General features: G+C 45.1%; 1 protein-coding gene across 2 annotated transcripts in view; it reads right to left on the bottom strand.

Annotated features, from left to right (window-relative positions):
* Window positions 1-27,500, bottom strand: part of LOC139389841 (semaphorin-4C-like) — a 130,082-nt gene that overhangs the window by 24,564 nt on the left and 78,018 nt on the right. For both annotated transcript variants that reach the window (XM_071136814.1, XM_071136815.1), the window contains exon 2: window positions 20,603-20,796. In XM_071136814.1, the coding sequence (XP_070992915.1) occupies window positions 20,603-20,705 (103 nt within the window). In that variant the 5' untranslated portion in view covers window positions 20,706-20,796. The remainder of the gene's footprint in view (window positions 1-20,602; window positions 20,797-27,500) is intronic.

Genomic DNA, 27,500 nt, shown 5'->3' with positions numbered 1-27,500 from the left:
CCAGGTACCCACATGGAGATAAATACACAGACAAACAGTAGTTTAACGGGGACACACACACAAACCAAGTTGTTGCATCAGGAGACGAGAGGAACTTCAGAGGAGATTGTATTGAAAGTCAAGGCATGAGACAATGAGTACATGGAGCGAGATGGAAGAGCTGTGTAATTGCTGTAGATTAGGGGAGGGAATGGTGAGAGAGGGGTGAAGTGGACTAGGAGATATGGGGGAGGAGAAGGGAAAACATGGAGAGGAAATGCTAAAATTGGATTAACACAACAACAGGACGAGTGGAAGACCAGGGGAGATAGGAGGAGATATGAGGGCGATGAAAGCAGAAACAGGGCAGGGACTGAAGCAGTGGGAGATTGCAGTTCAATTCTACATAAAGACGATTAAATGAAGTTGATTTATTCCACAAATTACCTCGCTGAAAAAGAGTGCCACGGTTAAGAGTGCCCACTTCATGCTGCCTGGCCGCCTTGCTTTGGCAATGTAAACATATGTTTCTCATGCCAACAAAAGCCCTTTGAATTGAATTGAGAGAGGGACAATGAGAGAGAAAGCCAGAGAGAGAGAATGGCGCAAGGATGGATTAATGATAATCATAACTGTTTTGTGATGGGCCCCCAGCAGTTTACAGAACAATATGACTATTTATATTTAGCCCTGTTCATCAAAAGTGTTGGAAAAACTTGTCACTAATCAACTGACTGGCTTTCTTGATGTCTATAGGATTCTCTCTGGTATGCAATCCGGTTTCCTCTCAGGTTATGGATGTGTCACTGCAACCTCAAAGGTCCTTAATGATGTCACCATTGCCCTTGATTCTAAGCAATAGTGTGCTGTTATTTTTATTAACATTCTTGTGGGCTGGCTAAGGAGTATTGGTGTCTCTGAGGGGTCTTTGATCTGGTTTGCTAACTACCTCTCTCAAAGAGTGCAGTGTATAAAAGTAAGAAAATCTGCTGTCTCGGCCACTCCCTGCCACCAAGGGAGTACCCCAAGGCTCGATCCTAGGCCCAACGCTCTTCTCAATTTACATCAACAACATAGCTCAGGCAGTAACAAGCTCTCTCATCCATTGATATACAGATGATACTGTCTTACACTTAGCTTACGCCTCCCCGTTAAATGCTCTACAACAGGTATTCCCAAACTGGGGTACACGCAATGCCGTCTGGGGTACGACAATTAAAAAATAATAATAATTCAAATCGTACATTTATATTTTCCAACGGGGCTATACATTCGGGTGAGGTTTTGTTCTCGCCTGAGTAGCCTCGTTTCACTACAAAAAATAAAATTAAACCATCTAGTGTTCAGCAAATAACAACACAATGTCAAATACAGGTAGCCTAGTCAAATAATTAACATCCAATCAAATTAACCGTTACTCTCTCGCGGGAATTCCACTAATGGTCCATATGTAGTCAAAAGCGATGTGATGTTTTTTCTCGCCTGAATGATCTGAATCTAGGATAACAGGGACTCTCTGCAACTACATTCAATATGCGGAACATTAACAAGGACAACATACTGGTATTTCCATCATTGTATGATTTTTTTGTGTGCAAATGAACTCAAGCTTACGGACAATGTCAAATGTGATATAGCGAAGCACCTGAGTGAGTTGGATGTGTAATTACACAGGTACTTTCCCCCAAAACAGATGACACAAACAACTGGATTTGTTATCCCTTTCATGCCCTGCCTCCAGTCCACTTACAAATATCTAAACAAGAGAGCCTCATCGAAATTGCAACAAGCTGTTCTGTGAAAATTGAATTCAATCAGAAGCCACTGCCAGATTTCTGGATAGGGCTGCGCTCAGTGTCCTGCCTTGGCATATTGTACTGTTAAGACACTGATGTCCTGTGCAACCACGTACCTATGTGAAAGTGGATTCTCGGCCCTCACAAGCATGAAAACTAAGTACAAGCACAGACTGTGTGGGAAATTATTTAAGACTGAGACTCTCTCCAATACAACCCAACCCAACATTGCAGAGTTATGTGCATCCTTTCAAGCACACCCTTCTCATTAACCTGTGGTGAGTTATTCACAATTTTCGATGAACAAATAAGGTTTTATATGTAAGATGGTTAAATAAAGAGCAAAACTATTTATTATTATTATATGATTACTTGTGCCCTGGTCCTATAAGAGCTCTTTGTCACTTCCCACGAGCCGGGTTGTGAAAAAAACTCACACTCATTCTTATGTTTAATAATTGAATCATATAGTGTGTGTGTGGCAGGTTTACAATGATGGCAAAAAACAACATTTGAGAGTGCGCTGACCCTGGTGCTAGAGGGGGTACGCAGCTGGAGGTTGAATGTTTGAAGTGGTACAGGACTATAACAAGTTTGGGAACCACTGCTCTACAACAAAGCTTTCTTAGTCTCCAACAAGCACTCTTAACCTTGTTTTGAACACCTCCAAAACAAAGGTCATGTGGTTTGGTAAGACGAATGCCCCGATTCCCAAAGGTGTTATTACTACCTCTGAGGGTTGAGAGCTTGAGGTAGTCACCTCATACAAGTACTTGGGAGTATGGCTAGATGGTACACTGTCCTTCTCTCACCACATATTAAAGCTGCAGGCTAAAGTTAAATCTAGACTTGGTTTCCTCTATCATAACTGCTTCTCTTTCACCCCAGCTGTCAAACTAACCCTGATAAAGATGACCCTCCTACCCATACTAGAATACAGAGACGTAATGTATAGATCGGCAAGTAAGGGTGCTCTCGAGCGGCTAGATGATCTTTACCTTTAGGCCATCTTATTTGCCACCAATGCTCCTTATAGGACACATCACTGCACTCTATACTCTTCAGTAAACTGGTAATCTCTGTATACCCAGCGCAAGACCCACTGGTTGATGCTTATTTATAAAACTCGCTTAGGCGTCACTCCCCCCTATCTAAGATACCTACTGCAGCCCTCATCCTCCACATAAAACAACCGTTCTGCCAGTAACATTCTGTTAAATGTCCCCAAAGCGCAAACATCCCTGGGTCGCTCGTCTTTTCAGTTCGCTGCAAACTGGACAGTTTTCTCTCAATCTCTTCATTCAAAGACTCAATCATGGACACTCTTACTGACAGTTGTGGCTGCTTTGTGTGATGTATTGTTGCCTTCTTGCCCTTTGTGCTGTTGTCTGTGCCCACTAATGTTTGTACCATGTTTTGTGTTGCTATAATGTTCTGTTCCTACCATGTTGTTGTTATGTTGCTACCATGCTGTGTTGTCATGTCTTGCTGCCTTTCTATGTTGTTGTTTTAGGTCTCTTTTTATGTAGTGTTGTGTGTTTGTCCTATATTTATATTTTTATTTATTTTAAATCCCAGGCCCCTGGCCCCACAAGAAGCCTTTTCCCTTTTGGTAGGCCGTCATTGTAAATAAGAAATTGTTCTTAACTGACTTGCTTAGTTAAATAAAAAATTATAAAAAAATGACTATACTCTACTTTAGATCATGCCATATACTCCATCTTAATTCCATTCAACCAGGGACATAGTGGAGAATGGAGAGATCCTCTCTCGATTCAATTCCATTCAAAGGGCTTTATTGGCAAGGGAAACATATATGTCTACATTAACAAAGCAAGTGAAATAGATAATAAACAAAAGTGAAATAGATAAAAAATACTGTCTGTCCTCTCTGTCTGTTCTCCCCCAATCACACACCTCACCTCCATCCATCTATCCCTACCTCCATCCCTCCCAACCACTCATTACCGTAATTGGTGGGCAGAGAGAGAAAGACTTCGAAAACAAATCCAATTTTGATAAACTCCCATATGTATTGCGTGAAATACCACAGTGTGCCATCACAGCAGCAAGATCTGTGACCTGTTGCCACAATAAAAGGGTAACCAGTGAAGAACAAACACCATTGTAAATACAACCCATATTTATTTCCCATTTTGTACTTTAACTATTTGCACATCATTACAACACTGTATATAGACATAATATGACATTTGAAATGTCTCCATTCCTCTGAAACTTTTGTGAGTGTAATGTTTACTGTTTACTTTTTATTATTTATTTAACTTTTGTTTATTATCTATTTCACTTTCTTTGGCAATGTAAACATATGTTTACCTGCCAATAATTCAATCCGTGCCACTCATTTGCATTGGTTTTCCTTTTAAGTTTAAGTCTCATTCTCTGCATCAACGCATCCTGCTGGCATTTCAAACAAACCCCCACCCCTCTCCCTCTCTCAATTCAATTCCATTCAGAGGGGCTCCATTGGCATGAGAAACATATGTTAACATTGCCAAAGCAGATAAAATAAACAATAAACAAAAGATAAAATAAACAATAAACAAAAATGAAATAAACAATCAGAAATGAACATCCCTCCCTCCCTCCCTCCCTCCCTCCCTCCCTCCCTCCCTCCCTCCCTCCCTCCCTCCCTCCCTCCCTCCCTCCCTCCCTCCCTCCCTCCCTCCCTCCCTCCCTCCCTCCCTCCCTCCCTCCCTCCCTCCCTTTGTTATGGAAGGTTTGGCTCTCTCTCTCTCTCTCTCTCTCTCTCTCTCTCTCTGACTACAGATGCTGTGCTTTGTATAGAGCTGGTTTACAGGGCTGTCATTGGGGTTTGGCTAGGAGAGGGGTGAGGAAGCCCCCCTCCCCCACACACACCTAACTCCATTTTAACTGCTCCTGACTGGGCCACAAGAAAGGCTGGGATGAGTAGCATCTAGCGGGGCTGTGTCTATGTCCGTTAAGTGCTCGAAAATAACCAGCTAATGGATACTCCAGTCAGGCGTGCTAAAATCAGGGAGCAACGAGGGAGGTGTACTGGAGTGTATGTGAGAGATAAATGAGAAAGAGAGAAGAGTGGAAAAGAAAGAGAAGGAAAGAGAGGAGAGCGAGAGAGTGAGAGAAGAAGTAGAGAGAGGGAAGAAGCAGTTAAAAATGTCTGTGTTTTTTCCTCTTCAGATCCCAAATGACTTAGCCACACATAATTATAGAAGTAGGGCTTGGGCCTGGGTGGGGTGTGGGGGGAGAGGGAATAAATATTATCTCTGCTCCCATCTCCCTACTTCCCCCTCCCTAACCCTCCCCCATCACCACCCACCCCAAACTGCCTGGGAGCACTAAATCCCTCAGACTGCTAGGCTAAGCATTATACACACTCTGGTAGCTCTCTCAATTCAATTCAATTTAAAGGCTTTTCTGGCAGGGGACACATGTTTACATTGCCAAAGCAAGTGAAATAGATAATAAACAAAAGTGAAATAAACAATAAAAAATGTTGAGTAAATATTACACTCACAACAGTTCCAAAATAATAAAGACATTTCAAACGTCATATTATGTCTATATACAGTGTTGTAATGATGTGCAAATAGTTCAAGTACAAAAGGGAAAATGAATAAACACAAATATAGGTTGTATTTACAATGGTGTTTGTTCTTCACTCTCTCTCCCCCTCTCTGCTTTGTTCTGCCTCACTCTTTATTGGCCTACTCTTGCTCGCACCACCACCAAACAACACACACACACACACACACACACACACACACACACACACACACACACACACACACACACACACACACACACACACACACACACACACACACACACACACACACACACACACACACACAGTTGATGTTTATGTGATCTGTGTGTGCAGAGACAGCTCCACCGTGACATAAAACACTTTGTAGACGTTATGCTCTGTGTGATTGTCTTTTCTGTCTCTTTATCACTGCGTTGCTCCTCTTACTCCTGAGAAGATATTTCCTCTCCTTTTATGGCTATCTGCTCCTCTCTTTTTCTAACTCTCTCTCTCTTTCTAATCTATTCTCTCTTTCTCTACTCTCTCTCTCTTTCTAATCTATTCTCTCTTTCTCTAACTCTCTCTCTAATCTATTCTCTCTTTCTCTAACTCTCTCTCCCTCTCTCTCTCTATTTCTCTCTTTCTCTAACTCTCTCTCTCTTTCTCTAACTCTCTCTATTTCTAATCTATTCTCTCTAAGCTCTCTCTCTCTTTATGCTCTCTATCTCTCCTTATGCTCTCTATCCCTCTTTATGCTCTCTCTCTCTCTCGCTGATATTGACTGCTTGTCGATTGGTTTCCATTGTGTTTCCATCCACACCTCTCACACTAACAATGACGGCTGAGAGTCAGGGACAGAAAAAGGAGTGTAGGGGAGAGGGGGATAAAGAGAGAGAGAGAGAGAGTGGAAAGAGTGTGACAGAAAGAAAAGAGGCTGCTTTTATATAATAGCAGTCTTGATAAGTACAGCTGAAGTGTGATGTCTTTGTGAGAATAGTACAGGCAGTTTGGTTCTTATCGGGGCTGAAAGCAAAGAAAGGATGGAGGAGTGGGATAAAAAGGAGAAGAAAGAGAAGGAAGTGAAGGAACAGAAAGGACAGAATAAAGGTGTGAGGTGGTTATGTGGTATATGAGTGAGAAAGAGGCAGAAGTAAATCAACTTCCCCTTCTGAAATGATATTTTCTCCGCTTCTAACAATTGCTATTGTTTTTCATTGACAGCTGGACTTAAAACAGACAGATGAAAACAGCAAAAATATTGTAAGTGCGAGAACTAGTGTGCTCAGGCTGGAAATAGAAGGCATTTGAGAGAAAACAGCGTCAACGCCGTCTACGGCATCATAGCATGTCAAATTGGAAAGCAAGTCTATTTTTCTTGTGTCTACACAGAGCAATCTGGTAAAAGCAAATAAATTGCGTGGGTCGTTTGTAGAAATGGAATTAGAGGAACCGTTATGTCTTCCCTATGCTAAGTAGACTAAAGATGTAGTTTAAAATGTATTGGGCTATAAGCTAAGGTTTATCAGTCAAATAGGCTACATATTTGAAAACACTTTCAATCAAAGGCATATAGCATAGTCAGGCTACAACTGGAAAACTAGAGGACTCGGATTTCAATAGAGAATACTGTTTATGTATAAGAACGAGACGGTTGTTTATAAGCAACTCTGGTTTATTAGCTATAACATCCTTGTGAGCTAGCAAAGCAACAACAGTTTAGCACTGGCTCTCATAAGGAACTCACAACAGTAACGCTGGGGGGCTACATAGCGAACAAACACCACTGTTTATTATGGATTTTCATGACAACGTTGGCATATACAGTGTATGTGAATTGGCTACTCTGGGGTCTCTCCATGTGATTTTGGCTTTAGAGTAGTGAGCACATCCATTTTTCATACTGATCCCCCATGGGACTAGAGGTCGACCGATTATGATTTTTCAACGCCGATACCGATACCTATTATTGGAGGACCAAATAAAGCCGATACCGATTAATCTGACTATTTTTTACATTTATTTGTAATAATGACAATTACAACAATACTGAATTAACACTTATTTAACATACCTTAAGGGAACATTTTGACATTTGCCATATGGTTAGTGAGAAAGTCCACATCGCAAATGTACAGTCCCTTACTAGACGTCCGACAACGTTTCTAAAATTCGCGGACGGCGTCGGGCTGTGTAGCAGGGCCGGACCTTCCAGGAAGTCATCAAACGAACTCTCTCTGACATTCGGTTTCCGTTTTATAAAATGTTCAATTTTGGTCATTTTTCCGCTCTCCCGGTAAATCCCACAAGAGGGCGAATGGAATCATATTGCAAATGAACAAAACATCACCAATCACGTCGTGACCTAATCTCCTAAGCGGAAAAGATTTTGAAGACGAAACATGGTGAGCATAGGTTTGGCATAATGGGCAGTTGGCCCCGAACAAGATGGTGTCTAAGCCTCAAAGGTTTTTGAGTTATGGCCATTTTTCTGGGATTAAATGAAAATAGAGCAATAATTTTTCCACTTCACGTCAAAGTAAATTAACCTACGGTGTCAATAAAAAAAGAACCATCCATTTATCTAGCGTAATTTAAGAGAAATCGTACAATGTCAAATTGGTGATGATCAAAAAAAGGTGTTTAAAAAAAAAGTTACAGATCCAGTTGCAGCGTGTTCAGACTAATCTTTTTGAATTGTGTTTCCGAGCTATGCGAGATTTCTGTGATTTTCTAAAATAACACACACTCATTCAACCCTCTGTAAATAAGTCAGTTCTTAACATTCAGACTTAAAACTCAATATTCTATAAGTGCCTACCCCAAGGAGGATATGTGTTCACTTTCAGCTTCCTGTGTAAACCGGAAGTGCCTTAAAATGGTGTCATAGGTGCTGTTTCGAATGGTTAAAAAGGTCTGTTATTAGGCAACCCTCATGAACTGTAAATCAGTCATTTCTCCCAACAGATGTCAAAGAAAAGCTCTCTCTCTCACACACACACACACACACACACACACACACACACACACACACACACACACCAAGGATGGAGTGACAAAGTGCGGTGCTTAAAGACACACAGAGCCTGCAATGGCATTGACATAATCTCTAGGCTGTGCCGAGTTCAACGAGATGCCCTGCTTGACCGTAGCTCGCTCGGTCTAAGCACTGTGACCATGAGAAAAAATAGGCCCAAAATGAAGCCCAGCCCTAAATGTCATTTGCTTTTGGGTGACAGTGAGAGAACCGTTAGGGTGAGAAGAACAATTCGATCTCAGGTACGTTCCTGAGGTCCTCCCGATCTGTGCAAACCTTGACCATATAGCATTAACCCTTAACAGTTAAAAGAAGATGTTTACATCAAACAGTTTTCACTGACTTCTCTCCCCATAGGAATACATTGCCTGCACCCCTAAAATCAACCTGAAGCCTATGTGGATTATGAATGCCGTATGAACCTGTCTTCGATGACAATCCATCAGGCTACTATGAGGTCTATCTGTGTTGATTCTAAGCCTTCTGAAGCTGATTAAATTCACCCTTAAATTCATTTTGGCAGTATAAATGCCTTTTGGACATGGTTCACTGACTTTTGGGTTTGTAAACCGACTTCCATTGATCGTACATGGCAAATGGACATAACATCCTGATTTGGCACTTTCAAATCTTTTATATTGCATTTGGACATTTCTTATGGCATTTGGCCCCCCAAAAAAAGACTTTTGACTTCCTAAGAAATCATATTGCAAATGGACAAAACATATGCCCTATGGACAAGTTTAAAAAAAATTATGATAATCAAATATGACAAAAGCATGTTCATACAGTTCTTATACATGTGTAATTGACAAAAAATCTAAAGAATTTCGTAAAACGGTCCAGAAAGCACTTTTTTTAAGAGGGTGATACGTTTTTGAAAAAAAAAATTTGATTTTTTTTTTACATTTTTCAAAATTTTACTCTTGGGTCTTGACTTGTGTTACATTTGCAACATGAAAAATCACAGTGGAGCGCACTCGCCATCTGTTGGATTTTTGGAGTGTTACACTTGGAATTTGCCATATGGCATTTGCAATCAACTTTGAATGAAACGACGCTGAATTGAGTGGTATTGGACACCGTGTATATGTTTCGTATCGTGCCAATGACTTCCCATTCATTTTTGTCCATTTCAGGGGGGTGTTCCCTTACTTAATATAATACATCAATTTAGCCTCAAATAAATAATAAAACATGTTCAATTTGGTTTAGATAATGCAAATAATGTTGGAGAAGAAAGTAAAAGTGCAATATGTGTCACGCCCTGACCATAGTTTACTTTGTATTTTCTATGTTTTGATTGGTCAGGGTGTGATCTGAGTGGGTATTCTATGTTTCATGTCTTGTTTGTCTATTTCTATGTTCAGCCTGATATGGTTCTCAGTCAGAGGCAGGTGTTCGTGTCATGTACTGTCATGTTGTGTCTTGTCTCTGTCCTTTCCCTTCACCCTGTCTCCCTCTGCTGGTCGTTGTTAGGTTACCTTTTCTCCCCCGCTTTCCCCCAGCTGTTCCTTGTCTCCTCTAACTACCCATTCACCCCGTTTCCCACCTGTTCCCTTTTTCCCTCTGATTAGGTCCCTATATCTCTCTCTGTTTCTGTTCCTATCCTTGTCGGATTCTTGTTTGTTGTGTTTCATGCCTGAGCCAGACTATCGTCATGTTTGCTGTAACCTTGTCCTGTCCTGTCGGAATCTGCCGGTCTATCTGAGCCTACCTATGTTTGGTTATTAAAGAAGCTCTGTTTAAGTTAGTTCGCTTTTGGGTCCTCATTCACTCACCATAACAGAAGAATCCGACCAAGAATGGACCCAGCGACTTCGGATCCTCTCCACTCAGCCGTCGGGATCCAGGGAGCGATGCTAGGCAGACACGAGCAGGAAGTGTCTGCTGCTCGACATGCCGTTGAGACCCTGGCCACCCAAGTCTCCAACCTCACAGAACAGGTTCACCATCTCCGCCTCGATCCAACGGCCACTTCCAGGGCTTTCGAATCTCCGGAGCCCAGAATCAATAACCCGCCGTGTTACTCTGGGGAGCCCACTGAATGCCGCTCGTTCCTCACCCAGTGTGATATTGTGTTTTCTCTCCAGCCCAACACTTACTCCAGGAGCACTGCTCGTGTCGCCTACGTCATATCTCTCCTTATTGGACGGGCTCGTGAGTGGGGCACGGCAATCTGGGAGGCAAGGGCTGAGTGTACTAACCAGTATCAAGACTTTAAGGAGGAGATGATACGGGTTTTTGATCGATCTGTTTTTGGGGAGGAGGCTTCCAGGGCCCTGTCTTCCCTATGTCAAGGCAATCGATCCATAACAGACTACTCTATTGAGTTTCGCACTCTTGCTGTCTCCAGTGGCTGGAACGAGCCGGCCTTGCTCGCTCGTCTTCTGGAGGGTTTCCGCGCAGAGGTAAAGGATGAGATTCTCTCCCGGGAGGTTCCTTCCAGCGTGGATTCCTTGATTGAACTCGCTATTCGCATTGAGCGACGGGTTGATCTTCGTCACCGAGCTCGTGGAAAGGAGCTCGCGCTCTCCGTCGCCTCCCTCTCCGCATCACTACCATCTTCCTCTGCCGGCTCGGGTGCTGAGCCCATGCAGCTGGGAGGTATCCGCATCTCGACTAAGGAGAGGGAACGGAGAATCACCAACCGCCTCTGTCTCTATTGCGGTTCCGCTGGTCATTTTGTCACTTCATGTCCAGTAAAAGGCCAGAGCTCGTCAGTAAGCGGAGGGCTACTGGTGAGCGCTACTACTCCGGTCTCTCCTTCAAGATCCTGCACTACCTTGTCGGTCCATCTACGCTGGACCGGTTCGTCAGCTTCCTGCAGTGCCTTAATAGACTCTGGGGCGGAGGGCTGTTTTATGGACGAGACCTGGGCTCGGGAACATGACATTCCTCTCAGACAGTTAAAGGAGCCCACGGCCTTGTTCGCCCTGGATGGTAGTCCTCTCCCCAGGATTCAGCGTGAGACGCTACCTTTAACCCTCACTGTTTCTGGTAATCATAGTGAAACCATTTCTTTTTTAATTTTTCGTTCACCTTTTACACCTGTTGTTTTGGGCCATCCCTGGCTAGTTTGTCATAATCCTTCCATTAATTGGTCTAGTAATTCTATCCTCTCCTGGAACGTCTCTTGTCATGTGAAATGTTTAATGTCTGCTATCCCTCCTGTTTCCTCTGTCTCTTCTTCACAGGAGGAGCCTGGTGATTTGACAGGGGTGCCGGAGGAATATCACGATCTGCGCACGGTGTTCAGTCGGTCCAGGGCCACCTCTCTTCCTCCACACCGGTCGTATGATTGTAGTATTGATCTCCTTCCGGGAACCACCCCCCCCCGGGGTAGACTATACTCTCTGTCGGCTCCCGAACGTAAGGCTCTCGAAGATTATTTGTCTGTAGCTCTTGACGCCGGTACCATAGTCCCCTCCTCCTCTCCCGCCGGAGCGGGGTTTTTTTTTGTCAAGAAGAAGGACGGGTCTCTGCGCCCCTGCATAGATTATCGAGGGCTGAATGACATAACAGTGAAGAATCGTTATCCGCTTCCTCTTATGTCTTCAGCCTTCGAGATCCTGCAGGGAGCCAGGTTTTTCACTAAGTTGGACCTTCGTAACGCTTACCATCTCGTGCGCATCAGGGAGGGGGACGAGTGGAAGACGGCGTTTAACACTCCGTTAGGGCACTTTGAATACCGGGTTCTTCCTTTCGGCCTCGCTAACGCTCCAGCTGTCTTTCAGGCATTAGTCAATGATGTCCTGAGAGACATGCTGAACATCTTTGTTTTCGTTTACCTTGACGATATCCTGATTTTTTCACCGTCACTCCAGATTCATGTTCAGCACGTTCGACGTGTCCTCCAGCGCCTTTTAGAGAATTGTCTTTTTGTGAAGGCTGAGAAGTGCACTTTTCATGCCTCCTCCGTCACATTTCTCGGTTCTGTTATTTCCGCTGAAGGCATTAAGATGGATCCCGCTAAGGTCCAAGCTGTCATTGATTGGCCCGTCCCTAAGTCACGCGTCGAGCTGCAGCGCTTTCTCGGCTTCGCGAACTTCTATCGTCGTTTCATCCGTAATTTCGGTCAGGTGGCAGCTCCTCTCACAGCCCTTACTTCTGTCAAGACGTGCTTTAAGTGGTCCGTTTCCGCCCAGGGAGCTTTTGATCTCCTCAAGAATCGTTTTACATCCGCTCCTATCCTTGTTACACCTGACGTCTCTAGACAGTTCGTTGTCGAGGTTGACGCGTCAGAGGTGGGCGTGGGAGCCATCCTTTCTCAGCGCTCCCTCTCTGACGACAAGGTCCACCCATGCGCGTATTTTTCTCATCGCCTGTCGCCGTCGGAACGTAACTATGATGTGGGTAACCGCGAACTGCTCGCCATCCGGTTAGCCCTAGGCGAATGGCGACAGTGGTTGGAGGGGGCGACCGTTCCTTTTGTCGTTTGGACTGACCATAGGAACCTTGAGTACATCCGTTCTGCCAAACGACTTAATGCGCGTCAGGCGCGTTGGGCGCTGTTTTTCGCTCGTTTCGAGTTCGTGATTTCTTATCGTCCGGGCTCTAAGAACACCAAGCCTGATGCTTTGTCTCGTCTCTTCAGTTCTTCAGTAGCCTCCACTGACCCCGAGGGGATTCTCCCTGAGGGGCGTGTTGTCGGGTTGACTGTCTGGGGAATTGAGAGGCAGGTAAAACAAGCGCTCACTCACACTCCGTCGCCGCGCGCTTGTCCTAGGAACCTTCTTTTCGTTCCCGTTCCTACTCGTCTGGCCGTTCTTCAGTGGGCTCACTCTGCCAAGTTAGCCGGCCACCCTGGCGTTCGGGGTACGCTTGCTTCCATTCGCCAGCGTTTTTGGTGGCCCACCCGGGAGCATGACACGCGTCGTTTCGTGGCTGCTTGTTCGGTCTGCGCGCAGACTAAGTCCGGTAACTCTCCTCCTGCCGGCCGTCTCAGGCCGCTTCCTATTCCCTCTCGACCGTGGTCTCACATCGCCTTAGATTTTGTCACCGGACTGCCTTCGTCAGCGGGGAAGACTGTTATTCTTACGGTTGTCGATAGGTTCTCTAAGGCGGCTCATTTCATTCCCCTTGCTAAGCTTCCTTCTGCTAAAGAGACGGCACAAATCATCATCGAGAATGTTTTCAGAATTCATGGCCTTCCGTCAGACGTCGTTTCGGACAGAGGTCCGCAATTCACGTCTCAATTTTGGAGGGAGTTTTGCCGTTTGATTGGGGCTTCCGTCAGTCTCTCTTCCGGCTTTCACCCCCAGTCTAACGGTCAAGCAGAACGGGCCAATCAGACTATTGGTCGCATCTTACGCAGTCTTTCTTTTCGTAACCCTGCGTCTTGGTCAGAACAGCTCCCCTGGGCAGAATACGCCCACAACTCGCTTCCTTCGTCTGCGACCGGGCTATCTCCTTTTCAGAGTAGCCTCGGGTACCAGCCTCCGCTGTTCTCATCTCAGTTCGCCGAGTCCAGTGTCCCCTCCGCTCAGGCTTTTGTCCAACGTTGCGAGCGCACCTGGAAGAGGGTCAGGTCTGCACTTTGCCGTTATAGGACGCAGACTGTGAGGGCTGCTAATAAGCGTAGAACTAAGAGTCCTAGATATTGTCGCGGTCAGAGAGTTTGGCTCTCCACTCAGAACCTTCCCCTTAAGACGGCTTCTCGCAAGTTGACCCCGCGGTTCATTGGTCCGTTCCGTATTTCTCGGGTCATTAATCCTGTCGCAGTTCGACTTCTTCTTCCGCGATACCTTCGTCGCGTCCACCCGGTCTTCCATGTCTCCTGCATCAAGCCCGTCCTTCGCGCCCCCGCTCGTCTTCCCCCCCTCCCCCCCATCCTTGTCGAGGGCGCACCCATCTACAGGGTCCGTAGAATTTTGGACATGCGTCCTCGGGGCCGTGGTCACCAGTACCTCGTAGATTGGGAGGGGTACGGTCCTGAGGAGAGGAGTTGGGTTCCCTCTCGGGACGTGCTGGACCGTGCGCTGATCGAGGATTTCCTCCGTTGCCGCCAGGTTTCCTCCTCGAGTGCGCCAGGAGGCGCTCGGTGAGTGGGGGGGTACTGTCATGTACTGTCATGTTGTGTCTTGTCTCTGTCCTTTCCCTTCACCCTGTCTCCCTCTGCTGGTCGTTGTTAGGTTACCTTTTCTCCCCCGCTTTCCCCCAGCTGTTCCTTGTCTCCTCTAACTACCCATTCACCCCGTTTCCCACCTGTTCCCTTTTTCCCTCTGATTAGGTCCCTATATCTCTCTCTGTTTCTGTTCCTATCCTTGTCGGATTCTTGTTTGTTGTGTTTCATGCCTGAGCCAGACTATCGTCATGTTTGCTGTAACCTTGTCCTGTCCTGTCGGAATCTGCCGGTCTATCTGAGCCTACCTATGTTTGGTTATTAAAGAAGCTCTGTTTAAGTTAGTTCGCTTTTGGGTCCTCATTCACTCACCATAACAGTTCGTCATTGTCTCTGATTGGGAACCATATTTAGGTAGCCTGGGTTTCACTGTGTGGGTGTGGGTGATTGTTCCTGTCTATGTGTTTTTCACCAGATAGGCTGTTTAGGTTTTCGTTACGTTTTGTTTTGTAGTATTGTATTGGAGATTCGTGTTTCGTATTATTAATAAACATGGATCGTAAACCACACGCTGCATTTTGGTCCGACTCTCCTTCGTATGAAGACGAAACTCGTTACAGAATCACCCACCACCAACGGACCAAGCAGCGTGTCAACAGGCAGGAGCAGCGCGAGGAGAAGCGCAATAAGGATTTCTGGACATGGGAGGAAATCCTCGACGGGAGAGGACCCTGGGCTAAACCAGGGGAGTGTAGCCGCCCAAAGGTGCAGCAGGAGAAGAGGCAACAGGAGCAGCCCAAAGAGGAGGTATGGACATGGGAGGACGAATTAGAAGGAAGAGGACCCTGGGCTCAGCCAGGAGAATATCGCCGCCCCAAAGAAGAACTGGAGGCGGCGAAAGCTGAGAGGCGCAGATATGAGGAGGCAGCACGACGTAGCGGATGGAAGCCTGAGAGGCAGCCCCAAAAATTTCTTGGGGGGGGGCTAACAGGGAGTATGGCTACGCCAGGTAGGAAACCTGGGCAGACTCCCTGTGCTTACCGGGGGGCTAGAGAGACCGGACAGGCACCGTGCTATGCAGTGGTGCGCACGGTGTCTCCAGTGCGGGTGTATAGCCCGGTGCGGTATATTCCAGCTCCGCGTGTCTGCCGGGCTAGATTGAGCGTCGAGCCTAATGCCATGAAGCCGGCTCTACGCAGCTGGTCTCCAGTGCGTCTCCTTGGGCCGGCTTACATGGCACCAGCCTTGCGCTCGGTGTCTCCGGTTCGCCTGCATAGTCCAGTGCGGGCTATTCCACCTCGCCGCACTGGCAGGGCGACCGTGAGCATTCAACCAGGTAAGGTTGGGCAGGCTCGGTGCTCAAGAGCTCCAGTGCGCCTGCACGGTCCGGTTTTTCCAGTACCACCTCCACACCCCAGCCCTCCGGTAGCAGCTCCCCGCACCAGGCTTCCTGTGCGTGTCCTTGGCCCAGTACCACCAGTGCCAGCACCACGCATCAGGCCTACAGTGCGCCTCGCCTGTCCAGCGCTGTCGGAGCCCTCCTCCTCTCCAGCGCTGTCGGAGTCTCCCGCCTGTTTAGCGCTGTCAGAGCTTTCCGCCTCTACAGCGCTGCCGGAGTCTCCCGCCTGTTCAGAACTGCCAGTTAGCATAGAGCTGCCAGTTAGCATAGAGCTGCCAGTTAGCATAGAGCTGCCAGTTAGCATAGAGCTGCCAGTTAGCATAGAGCTGCCAGTTAGCTTAGAGCTGCCAGTTAGCAAGGAGCTGCCAGTTAGCAAGGAGCTGCCAGTCTGCAAGGAGCTGCCAGTCTGCATGGAGCTGCCAGTCTGCATAGAGCTGCCAGTCTGCATGGAGCTGCCAGTCTGCAAGGAGCCGCCAGAGCTGCCTGTCTGCAGGATGCCGCCAAAGCTGCCAGTCTGCAAGGAGCCGCCAGAGCTGCCAGTCTGCAAGGAGCCGCCAGAGCTGCCAGTTAGCATGGAGCAGCCAGGGCCGCCAGTCAGCATGGAGCAGCCAGGGCCGCCAGTCAGCATGGAGCAGCCAGGGCCGCCAGTCAGCATGGAGCAGCCAGGGCCGCCAGTCAGCATGGAGCAGCCAGTCAGCATGGAGCAGCCAGAGCAGCCAGTCAGCATGGAGCAGCCAGAGCTGCCAGTCAGCATGGAGCAGCCAGTCAGCATGGAGCAGCCAGAGCTGCCAGTCAGCATGGAGCAGCCAGTCAGCATGGAGCAGCCAGAGCTACCAGTCATCATGGAGCAGCCAGTCAGCATGGAGCAGCCAGAGCTGCCAGTCGACCAGACTCTTCCAGAGCTGCCAGTCGACCAGACTCTTCCAGATCTGCCAGTCGTCCAGACTCTTCCAGATCTGCCAGTCGTCCAGACTCTTCCAGATCTGCCAGTCGACCAGACTCTTCCAGATCTGCCAGTCGACCAGACTCTTCCAGATCTGCCAGTCGACCAGACTCTTCCAGATCTGCCAGTCGTCCAGACTCTTCCAGATCTGCCAGTCGTCCAGACTCTCTCAGATCTGCCAGTTGTCCAGATTCTCCCAGATCTGCCAGTCGACCAGATTCTCCCAGATCCGCCAGTCGACCAGATTCTCCCAGATCCGCCAGTCGACCAGATTCTCCCAGATCCGCCAGTCGACCAGATTCTCCCAGATCCGCCAGTCGACCAGATTCTCCCAGATCCGCCAGTCGACCAGATTCTCCCAGATCCGCCAGTCGACCAGATTCTTCCAGATCTGCTAGTCGACCAGGATCTGCTGAAACCGCCAGCCAGCCAGGTTCTGGTAGTTTCTACTACCTGCCTGGGCTTCCTCTCAGTGCTGAGCTTCTTCTCAGTGCTGAGCTTCCTCTCAGTGCTGAGCTACCTATCTGTCCCGAGTTACCTCTGTCCCGAGCTGTCCCTCTGTCCCATGTTATCATTGTGGTGGGTAACCTATTTAGGGACGTTTAGGAGGGGGATTAAAACTGTCATGGAGTGGGGTCCACGTCCAGCGCCAGAGCCGCCACCGCGGACAGATGCCCACCCAGACCCTCCCCTATAGGTTCAGGTTTTGCGGCCGGAGTCCGCACCTTGGGGGGGGGTACTGTCACGCCCTGACCATAGTTTACTTTGTATTTTCTATGTTTTGATTGGTCAGGGTGTGATCTGAGTGGGTATTCTATGTTTCATGTCTTGTTTGTCTATTTCTATGTTCAGCCTGATATGGTTCTCAGTCAGAGGCAGGTGTTCGTCATTGTCTCTGATTGGGAACCATATTTAGGTAGCCTGGGTTTCACTGTGTGGGTGTGGGTGATTGTTCCTGTCTATGTGTTTTTCACCAGATAGGCTGTTTAGGTTTTCGTTACGTTTTGTTTTGTAGTATTGTATTGGAGATTCGTGTTTCGTATTATTAATAAACATGGATCGTAAACCACACGCTGCATTTTGGTCCGACTCTCCTTCGTATGAAGACGAAACTCGTTACAATATGTGCCATGTAAAAAAGCTAACGTTTAAGTTCCTTGCTCAGAACATGAGAACATATGAAAGCTGGTGGTTCCTTTTAACATGAGTCTTCAATATTCCCAGGTAAGAAGTTTTAGGTTGTAGTTATTATAGTATTTATAGGCCTATTTCTCTCTATACCATTTGTATTTCATATACCTTTGACTATTGGATGTTCTTATAGGCACTTTAGTATTGCCAGTGTAACAGTATAGCTTCTGTCCCTCTCCTCGCCCGTACCTGGGCTCGAACCAGGAACACATCGACAACAGCCACCCTCGAAGCATCGTTACCCATCGCTCCACAAAAGCCGCGGCCCTTGCAGAGCAAGGGGAACAACTACTCCAAGTCTCAAAGCGAGTGACGTCACCGATCGAAGCGCTATTAGCGCGCACCCCGCTAACTAGCTAGCCATTTCATATCGGTTACACCAGCCTAATCTCGGGAGTTGATAGGCTTGAAGTCATAAACAGCTCAATGCTTGAAGCATTGCGAAGAGCTGCTGGCAAAACGCACAAAATTGCTGTTTGAATGAATGCTTACGAGCCTGCTGCTGCCTACCATCGCTCACTCAGACTGCTCTATCAAATATCAAATCATAGACTTAATTATAACATAATAACACACAGAAATACGAACCTTTGGTCATTAATATGGTAGAATCCGGAAACTATCATTTCGAAAACAAAACATTTATACTTTCATTGAAATACGGAACTGTTCCGTATTTTATCTAACGGGTGGCATCCCTAAGTCTAAATATTGCTGTTACATTGTACAACCTTCAATGTTATGCCATAATTATGTACAATTCTGGCAAATTAATTACGGTCTTTGTTAGGAATAAACGAACTTCACACAGTTCACAACGGGCCAGGTGACCCAAACTGCTGCATATACCCTGACTGCTTGCACGGAACACAAGAGTAGTGACACAATTTCCCAAATTATAAGAAATTCATGTTCGCAGGCAATATTAACCTCTCTGATCTCCCCATCCCGGATCCGTTATCAGGAATACAGACTCAAGCTCATTACCATAACGCAACGTTAACTATTCATGAAAATCGCAAATGAAATGAAATAAATATGCCATCTCTCAAGTTTAGCCTTTTGTAAACAACACTGTCATCTCAGATTTTCAAAATATGCTTCTCAACCATAGGAACACAATAATTTGTGTAAAAGTAGCTAGCTAGCGTAGCATTTAGCGTTAGCATTAGCGTTAGCATCCAGCACGCAACATTTCAACAAAAACATAAAAGCCTTCAAATAAAATAATTTACCTTTGAAGAACTTCTGATGTTTTCAATGAGGATACTCTCAGTTAGATAGCAGATGCTCAGTTTTTCCAAAAAGATTCTTTGTGTATTAGAAATAGCTCCGTTTTATACATCACATTTGGCTACCAAAAAAAAACGAAAATTCAGTCCTCAATCGCGAACTTTTTTCCAAATTAACTCCATAATATCGACTGAAAACATGGCAAACGTTGTTTAGAATCAATCCTCAAGGTGTTTTTCACATATCTCTTCATTGATATATCGTTCTTGGAAGCATGGTTTCTCCCCTCAATCAAATGGAAAAGTACAAGCAGCTGGCAATTGCGCACCGAATTCCACGCAGGACACCAGGCGGACACTTGGAAAATGTAGTCTCTTATGGTCAATCTTCCAATGATATGCCTACAAATACGTCACAATGCTGCTAACACCTTGGGGGAACGACAGAAAGTGTAGGCTCATTCCTTGCGCAATCACAGCCATATAAGGAGACAATGGAAAACAGAGCTTCAGAAATTCTGCTCATTTCCTGGTTGACGCATCATCTTGGTTTCGCCGGTAGAATGAGTTCTGGGGCACTTACAGACAATATCTTTGCAGATTCTGAAACTTCAGAGTGTTTTCTTTCAAAAACTGTCAAGAATATGCATAGTCGAGCATCTTTTCGTGACAAAATATCGCGCTTAAAACGGGAACGTTTTTTATCCAAAAATGAAATAGCGCCCCTAGAGATCCAACAGGTTAACTAAATATGCAGGTTTAAAAATATATACTTGTGTATTGATTTTAAAGAAAGTCATTGATATTTATGGTTAGGTTTGGTGCAACGCCAGTTCTAAATCATCACCCGTTTGGCGAAGTAGGCTGTGATTCGATGAGAAATTAACAGGCACCGCATCGATTATATGAAACGCATGACACGCTAGATAAACTAGTAATATCATCAACCATGTGTAGTTAACTAGTGATTATGTGAAGATTGATTGTTTTTGCTAAGTTTAATGCTAGCTAGCAACTTACCTTGTATTCTTGCTGCCCTCGCGTAACAGGTTGTCAGCCTGCCACGCAGGCTCCTCATGGAGTGCAATGTAAGGCAGATGGTTAGAGCGTTGGACTAGTAACCGGAAGGTTGCAAAAACAAAATCTGTCGTTCTGGCCCTGAACAAGGCAGTTAACCCACTGTTCCAAGGCCGTCATTGAAAATAAGAATGTGTTCTTAACTAACTCGCCTAGTTAAATAAAGGGGTAAAAAAAATATATATATTTTTTTTTAATCGGCCAAATCGGTGCCCAAAAATACTGATTTCCAATTGTTATGAAAACTTAAAATCGTCCCTAATTAAATCGGCCATTCCGATTAATCTGTCGACCTCTACTATGGACCCTGGCAGTGCACTATAGTGTGAATAGGGTTTCACTTCAGGTAGACACTCACCATGATATCTGACGGTCTTGCGTGGTATTGGGTTCCAGTTGAGACTCAACGACTTCTCCCAACCAATCAGAAGAAGCAACAACAGGACCTTAGCCTCACCCATGGCTCCGAAAGCGTCTCAGCGAGGCCGTTGATTCGCTGGTTGATGTTGAGTGACAGTGGAGATAGACAGTGTGGGAACAGCCTCTGGCAGCCTGCCAAAGACAGATAAAAAATAAAGTCAGTTAAAGCGTCATGAACAACAGCCACTATGTCTCCCCAGCCGAGCAGCAGGACGACATTCACAAACAGTTTTAAATACCTCTATGGACCGTAAAGAAAATCACACTGAAAAACTATCACCCTCAGGCACTTAAGGAAATCATGAATGTCAAAGATATATTGGAATTAGTGGATATATGGAGACTTAAATACCCTGACCTAGTGAGATATACATGGCGGAGGCTTAATCAAGCTAGTCGTCTTCATTACTTTCTTATGTTATTTTCTCTGGCACCAAAAGTGTTGATAGGGTACAGAATGCGGTCGGACCATCACATAATTGGCATATATATTACTCTTACAGAATTTCCATGTGGGAGAGGATATTGGAAATGTCATCAAAGCCTACAGGATGATAACTTATTTTTTAACTAGGACGAAATCATTTATAACAGATTTTTTTCAGACATAACAAAGGCACAGCAAATCCCCTTATTGTATGGGACACTTTTAAATATGCCATTAGAGGCCATGCAATTCAGTACTCATCAATAAAACAAAAGCAATTCAGATCAAAAGAGTCCATATTAACAAAGGAAATTGAAGAACTAGCAGTACAGATAGATAGCAATAAAACTGTACCATAGAGACACAGAATAAGTTAGAGGAAAAACAAAAATAAATGGAGGAACTTATTCAAGAAAGATCCAGTGTAATATATTATAAAAATAAAGTGAACTGGATGGAATATGGGGAAAAATGCACCATATTTTTCAATCTTCAACATAGAAATGCTTTGTAACAAGTTTTATTGAAACTTGTTACAAATGATGGAGTCACTCACGATTCACCAAACAATACTTTGAAAGAGGAAGTAAAGTACTTTAAGAATATGTTTTTGTTTCAGATACACAGAATTATATATTTTTAAACCTGCATATTTAGCTAAAATAAATCCAGGTTAGCAGGCAATATTAACTTCTCTTGCATTCATTGCACGCAGATTCAGGGTATATGCAACAGTTTGGGCCGCCTGGCTTGTTGCGAACTAATTTGCCAGAATTTTACATAATTCTGACGTAACATTGAAGGTTGTACAATGTAACAGCAATATTTAGACTTAGGGATGCCACCCGTTCGATAAAATACGTAACGGTTCCGTATTTCACTGAAAGAATAAACGTTTTGTTTTCTAAATGATAGTTTCCGGATTCGACCATATTACTGACCAAAGGCTCGTATTTCTGTGTGTTATTATGTTATAATTAAGTCTATGATTTGATATTTGATAGAGCAGTCTGAGTGAGCGATGGTAGGCAGCAGCAGGCTCGTAAGCATTCATTCAAACAGCACTTTTGTGCGTTTTGCCAGCAGCTCTTCGCAATGCTTCAAGCATTGAGCTGTTTATGACTTCAAGCCTATCAACTCCCGAGATTAGGCTGGTGTAACCGATGTGAAATGGCTAGCTAGTTAGCGGGGTGCGCGCTAATAGCGCTTCGATCGGTGACGTCACTCGCTTTGAGACTTGGAGTAGTTGTTCCCCTTGCTCTGCAAGGGCCGCGGCTTTTGTGGAGCGATGGGTAACGATGCTTCGAGGGTGGCTGTTGTCGATGTGTTCCTGGTTCGAGCCCAGGTAGGGGCGAGGAGAGGGACGGAAGCTATACTGTTACACTGGCAATACTAAAGTGCCTATAAGAACATTCAATAGTCAAAGGTATATGAAATACAAATGGTATAGAGAGAAATAGTCCTATAAATACTATATTAACTACAACCTAAAACTTCTTGCCTGGGAATATTGAAGTCTCATGTTAAAAGGAACCACCAGCTTTCATATGTTCTCATGTTCTGAGCAAGGAACTTAAACATTAGCTTTTTTACATGGCACATATTGCACTTTTACTTTCTTCTCCAACACTTTGTTTTTGCATTATCTAAACCAAATTGAACATGTTGTATTATTTATTTGAGGCTAAATGTATTTTTATTGATGTATTGATTTTATTGATGTTAAGTCAATGTTAAGTGTTCACTCAGTATTGTTGTAATTGTCATTATTACAAATAAATAAAAATCGCTGATTAATCGGTATCGGCTTTTTTTGGTCCTCCAATAATCGGTATCGGCATTGAAAAATCATAATCGGTCAACCTCTAATATGGGGGACACAATCTTCACAGCCCTGTAGATTTTGCTGTGAGGAGGCAGAGTCATTAGATCATTTATTTTGGTCCTGTCCATATGTAGCTCGTTTTTGGTCACAGGTCCAGGAATGGCTGACGAATTGCAACATTTACATAGAACTAACGCTGCAAATAGCAATACTGGGTGACTTGAAAAGTCATAGTTAATCGATTATTAATATAATAATAATTTTAGCAAAAATGTTTCTTTAATTTAAAATCTGTAGAAACTAGGAGAATAGAATGGTTTTAAAAATCCAGAATGGATGGTGTTAAGAGATAGATGGGAGGGGTTGAATGGAGCTGAAGGGTGGGACTAATAATAATAAGATAACAAATGTTGTCAAGATCGTTGGAAGCATACTCGGACCAACATGACCCGCATGATCTGGATTTCACATCTTTTATTAGAAATAAGTGAACCACACAACAAACAATAAAGACTAAACGAAACGTGACGACAATGGAGTGCTAACATGCAACTACACATAAACAATATCCCACCAAACACATGTGGAAAGAAGATCCCTAAATATGACCCCCAATTAGAGACAACGATTACCAGCTGCCTCTAATTGGGAATCATACAAAATCATCAACAAAGAAAAACAAAACTAGAACCCCACATATAAATAATAAACTAGACTAACCCCAGTCACACCCTGACCTACTCTACCATAGAAAATAAGGGATCTCTATGGTCAGGACGTGACAGTACCCCCCCTAAAGTTGCAGACTCCGGCCGCAAAACGGGAGGGTTAGGGGGGGTGTCTAGTGTCGGAGTCTGTAAAATGTATATAGGCTCAGAACCTTTGTGAAATAGCACAGTTACAAATATAAATCAAACTGGATGGACATCAGAAAGAGAGGAAGTAAGTAAGGACTAAAAATAAATAAAATATAACTATTGTAAAATAGATTGTCTGTAAAATGTGAATAGTATGTATAAACTGAAGGAAGAAGCCTAAGTGTTATTGTTTATTAGTTTACTCCAATTGGGGGAGAGATGGTAGGGTTTGTGGGGAATAACAAAGGAAAATAAATCAATCAATAAGAAAAATAAACATCTTATCAGAGTTCTGTCAAGCCAATTCAAAGACAGTTATTACATTGAAACACCACGTAGCAATGTTAATGTGTGTTGGCAGCCCGTCAACCAGACACAGAAAATGAATGTCAAAGCAAGGACAATTCAACACACAATGTAGTTGATGATAATTCTCCTAAATGGTTATGTCAAACAACAAACTTGTTTTGTCTTTGACAGGCGATGCTAACAGCAGCCTGTTTTAATAATGGAGGTTAACAATACAGACATTACCACAGACGCAGTTTGAAAACACTCAAAATGCAACAGGAGGACACTATAAAACGTATCCCACTTTCCCTCCTTCTGTGGAATCGCCATTCCACACCTGCTGGTGTCCATCAGAGAGCCAAATCAACACTTTGATGCTGTTTGCTGATTTGAGAAGGTTGACTTCTAAATGTGCATAAAATGTCAAATTGTGTTTACTCTTGGAGATGGATGAAAAATGTCTGTCTGCGCCGATGCATTTCATTGCTTGATGTAAGTCAGCCCCAAATGTTACGTGAATTTTAAATGTCTGCTTTAATGGGCAGACTTTGTGTCCAGTTTTTCATTCAGGAGACTGGGGTGTGAATTTAGATGCAAAGCCTGTACAGCACATTCTGCACCCAATCTGACTTCTATTGATTTAGTTTTTGGGAAAGAAAGAGCAGCCGCACAGAGAAAGTCCAAGATGATCTAAATGTGCTTTAAATGACTGGACTTAGTGGAGGGCCGGGATAAAACTATTTGATGACTTACAGCTCACAGTTCTGACTTCAGGTTTTATTGGATCGATGGAGAGGCCTTTAGCTTAGGGTTGAGTAGAGGAAGAGAGGGGGAGGAAGGAATGGAGAGAGAGAGAGAGAGAGAGAGAGAGAGAGAAAGAGAGCCTGTGTGTTTAGAAACATGGAGGGTGTCTGGAACCAGCAGCGAAAGGCTTCACATTATCTCCCAAGCTGCTGAGTGTCCTCAAATCTCAAATGGCATTCTCTCCTCTTTTTTTTCACTCTTTCTGCTGAGAGATAAGACATTGACTGAGTGAGCATCCTGGAGGTCGGATTAAGAGGACTAGCCCTGTGTAAACATACTGTAGCTGGGGGAGGTGAGGGTAGAGAGATGGGCGAGGGTGGACTCAGGGTGTCTCTCCTCAAAAGCCTATAGCAGATTCCAACTCAGGGAACTGCTAAGCTTTGCAAAACATGTCTGTCATGACTGTAGCTATTTCCCAGACAGACAGGCAGGCAGACAGGCAGGCAGACAGGGAGGCAGACAGCAGGATTGTGTTGAATTCAGAATTGAATTGAGAATACCTCAAATTCCAATTCAATTCTTGAATTTGAATTGAACTAGTAAACAAGGATACAGAATTGCAATTGGAATTTTAATTAAAGGAAATATAATTGAATTCAGTGAAATTAAATGAAATTCAAACGCCTCTTCTATTCTATATTAGGTGTAGTCTAATCAAATATACATCTTGTACATAAAACATCCAACACGTCATTATATACATGTATATAATTACTGTTGACACATCTGATTTTCAGGAAAAAATCTTTAAATAAATTATCAAGGAAAACAAAACCTGAATGTGAATATTATAGGTTATTATATTTCATTAATCACAAACATTTAGTTAAATATGGGGGAAATACTGCATTTTCTTTTTTTTTTTACCCTCAAGTTGACCCTAAAACCTTCAAAAATAAGCCAATCAAATGAAATGGTTGGTGAAAATATAATTGGCAATTCTAAGCACTAAGGCTAAAAGAGTTAAAGAACACTGTTTCCAGAGAAAAGTTATATATTCATTGGTATCTGGAAGTACTACCAGTGAGATTCAATGAAACTCTCATGTTCTATGACTAAGTGGAATTTATTTGAAATGCACAGAATAAATTATACTTCCTGTCACACAAATTCAAAACAGGCAGGCAGGCAGGCAGGCAGGCAGGCAGTCAGGCAGGCAGGCAGGCAGGCAGGCAGGCAGGCAGGCAGGCAGGCAGTCAGGCAGGCAGGCAGGCAGGCAGGCAGGCAGGCCTCCTGGCTGTATCCAATCACCTTTTTTAATGATTGGTGGTGGGGACTTGTTTTCACTGGGCTGCCTAATGACGTTCAACAAATTAGAAACGACACGGCAGGCTAATAATATCAGTCAGTGTTTCCGACAATCGCTAGCTAATTAGTCTGACGTTGAGAGTGAAAAAAGGCACATGTTCTGACTCTGCTGCTTCAGCCAAGTCCCTCAGGGGGAAAACACACCGATGTTTCTTCCGATGGGGAATGATGGATGTTCAGGAAAGGATTAGGAAAGAGGGGCACCTAGGATAGGAAGTGAGCTGAGCGGAAACCCAATTCTTAAGTGTTTTCAATCTCTCTGGTCAACCTCTGTCCTTCTCATGCCCTCACTTCCTGTTCATCGCTTCCTCCTTTCTCATCGCTGATGACGAGGTATCGTGACCTTTGAACCCATGATCTTTCCAGAAGTCACAGATGTCTAGGCAGAGAGAGGTCACTGACTGTGACGTGCCACTACATTAGAGTAGAGCAGGCCACACCGGACGGATGTACAAAGAACCACACCTTCCCCCTCGTTTCTCCAACCCCAAAACAAATACATCTATACAGCAGCACACTGTCAAAGCGCTTTGTTTCTGCCTTTTTCTCTCTCTCCCTCCCTGCCCTTCTCTCTCCCTCCCTCCCTGCTCTTCTCTCTCCCTCCCTCCCTGCCCTTCTCTCCCCTCCCTCCCTGCCCTTCTCTACCCCTCCCTCCCTGCCCTTCTCTACCCCTCCCTCCCTGCCCTTCTCTACCCCTCCCTCCCTCCCTGCCCTTCTCTACCCCTCCCTCCCTCCCTGCCCTTCTCTCTCCCTCCCTCCCTCCCCTTCTCTCCCCCTCCCTCCCTGCCCTTCTCTCCACCTCCCTCCCTTCTCTCCCCCTCCCTCCCTGCCCTTCTCTCCACCTCCCTCCCTTCCCTTCTCTCTCCCCTCCCTCCCTTCCCTTCTCTCTCCCTCCCTGCCCTTCTCTCTCCCTCACTCTCTGTCCTACTCTCTCCATCCATCCCTCCCTGGCCTTCTCTCCCTCCCTGCCCTTCTCTCCCCCTCCCTCCCTGCCCTTCTCTCTCTCTCTCTCTCTCCCTCCCTGCCCTTCTCTCCCCCTCCCTCCCTGCCCTTCTCTCTCTCTCTCTCTCTCCCTCCCTGCCCTTCTCTCCCCCTCCCTCCCTGCCCTTCTCTCTCTCTCTCTCTCTCCCTCCCTGCCCTTCTCCTGCCCTTCTCTCTCCCCCTCCCTCCCTCCATCCATCCCTCCCTGCCCCACTCACTCACTCACTCACTCACTCACTCACTCACTCACTCACTCACTCACTCACTCACTCACTCACTCACTCACTCACTCACTCACTCACTCACTCACTCACTCCCTTCCTTCCTTCCTTCCTTCCTTCCT

Source organism: Oncorhynchus clarkii, chromosome 30 (genome assembly GCF_045791955.1).
Source record: "Oncorhynchus clarkii lewisi isolate Uvic-CL-2024 chromosome 30, UVic_Ocla_1.0, whole genome shotgun sequence".
In the NCBI taxonomy this organism is placed as follows: domain Eukaryota; kingdom Metazoa; phylum Chordata; class Actinopteri; order Salmoniformes; family Salmonidae; genus Oncorhynchus; species Oncorhynchus clarkii.
This window is presented reverse-complemented; position numbering and strand designations above follow the sequence as displayed.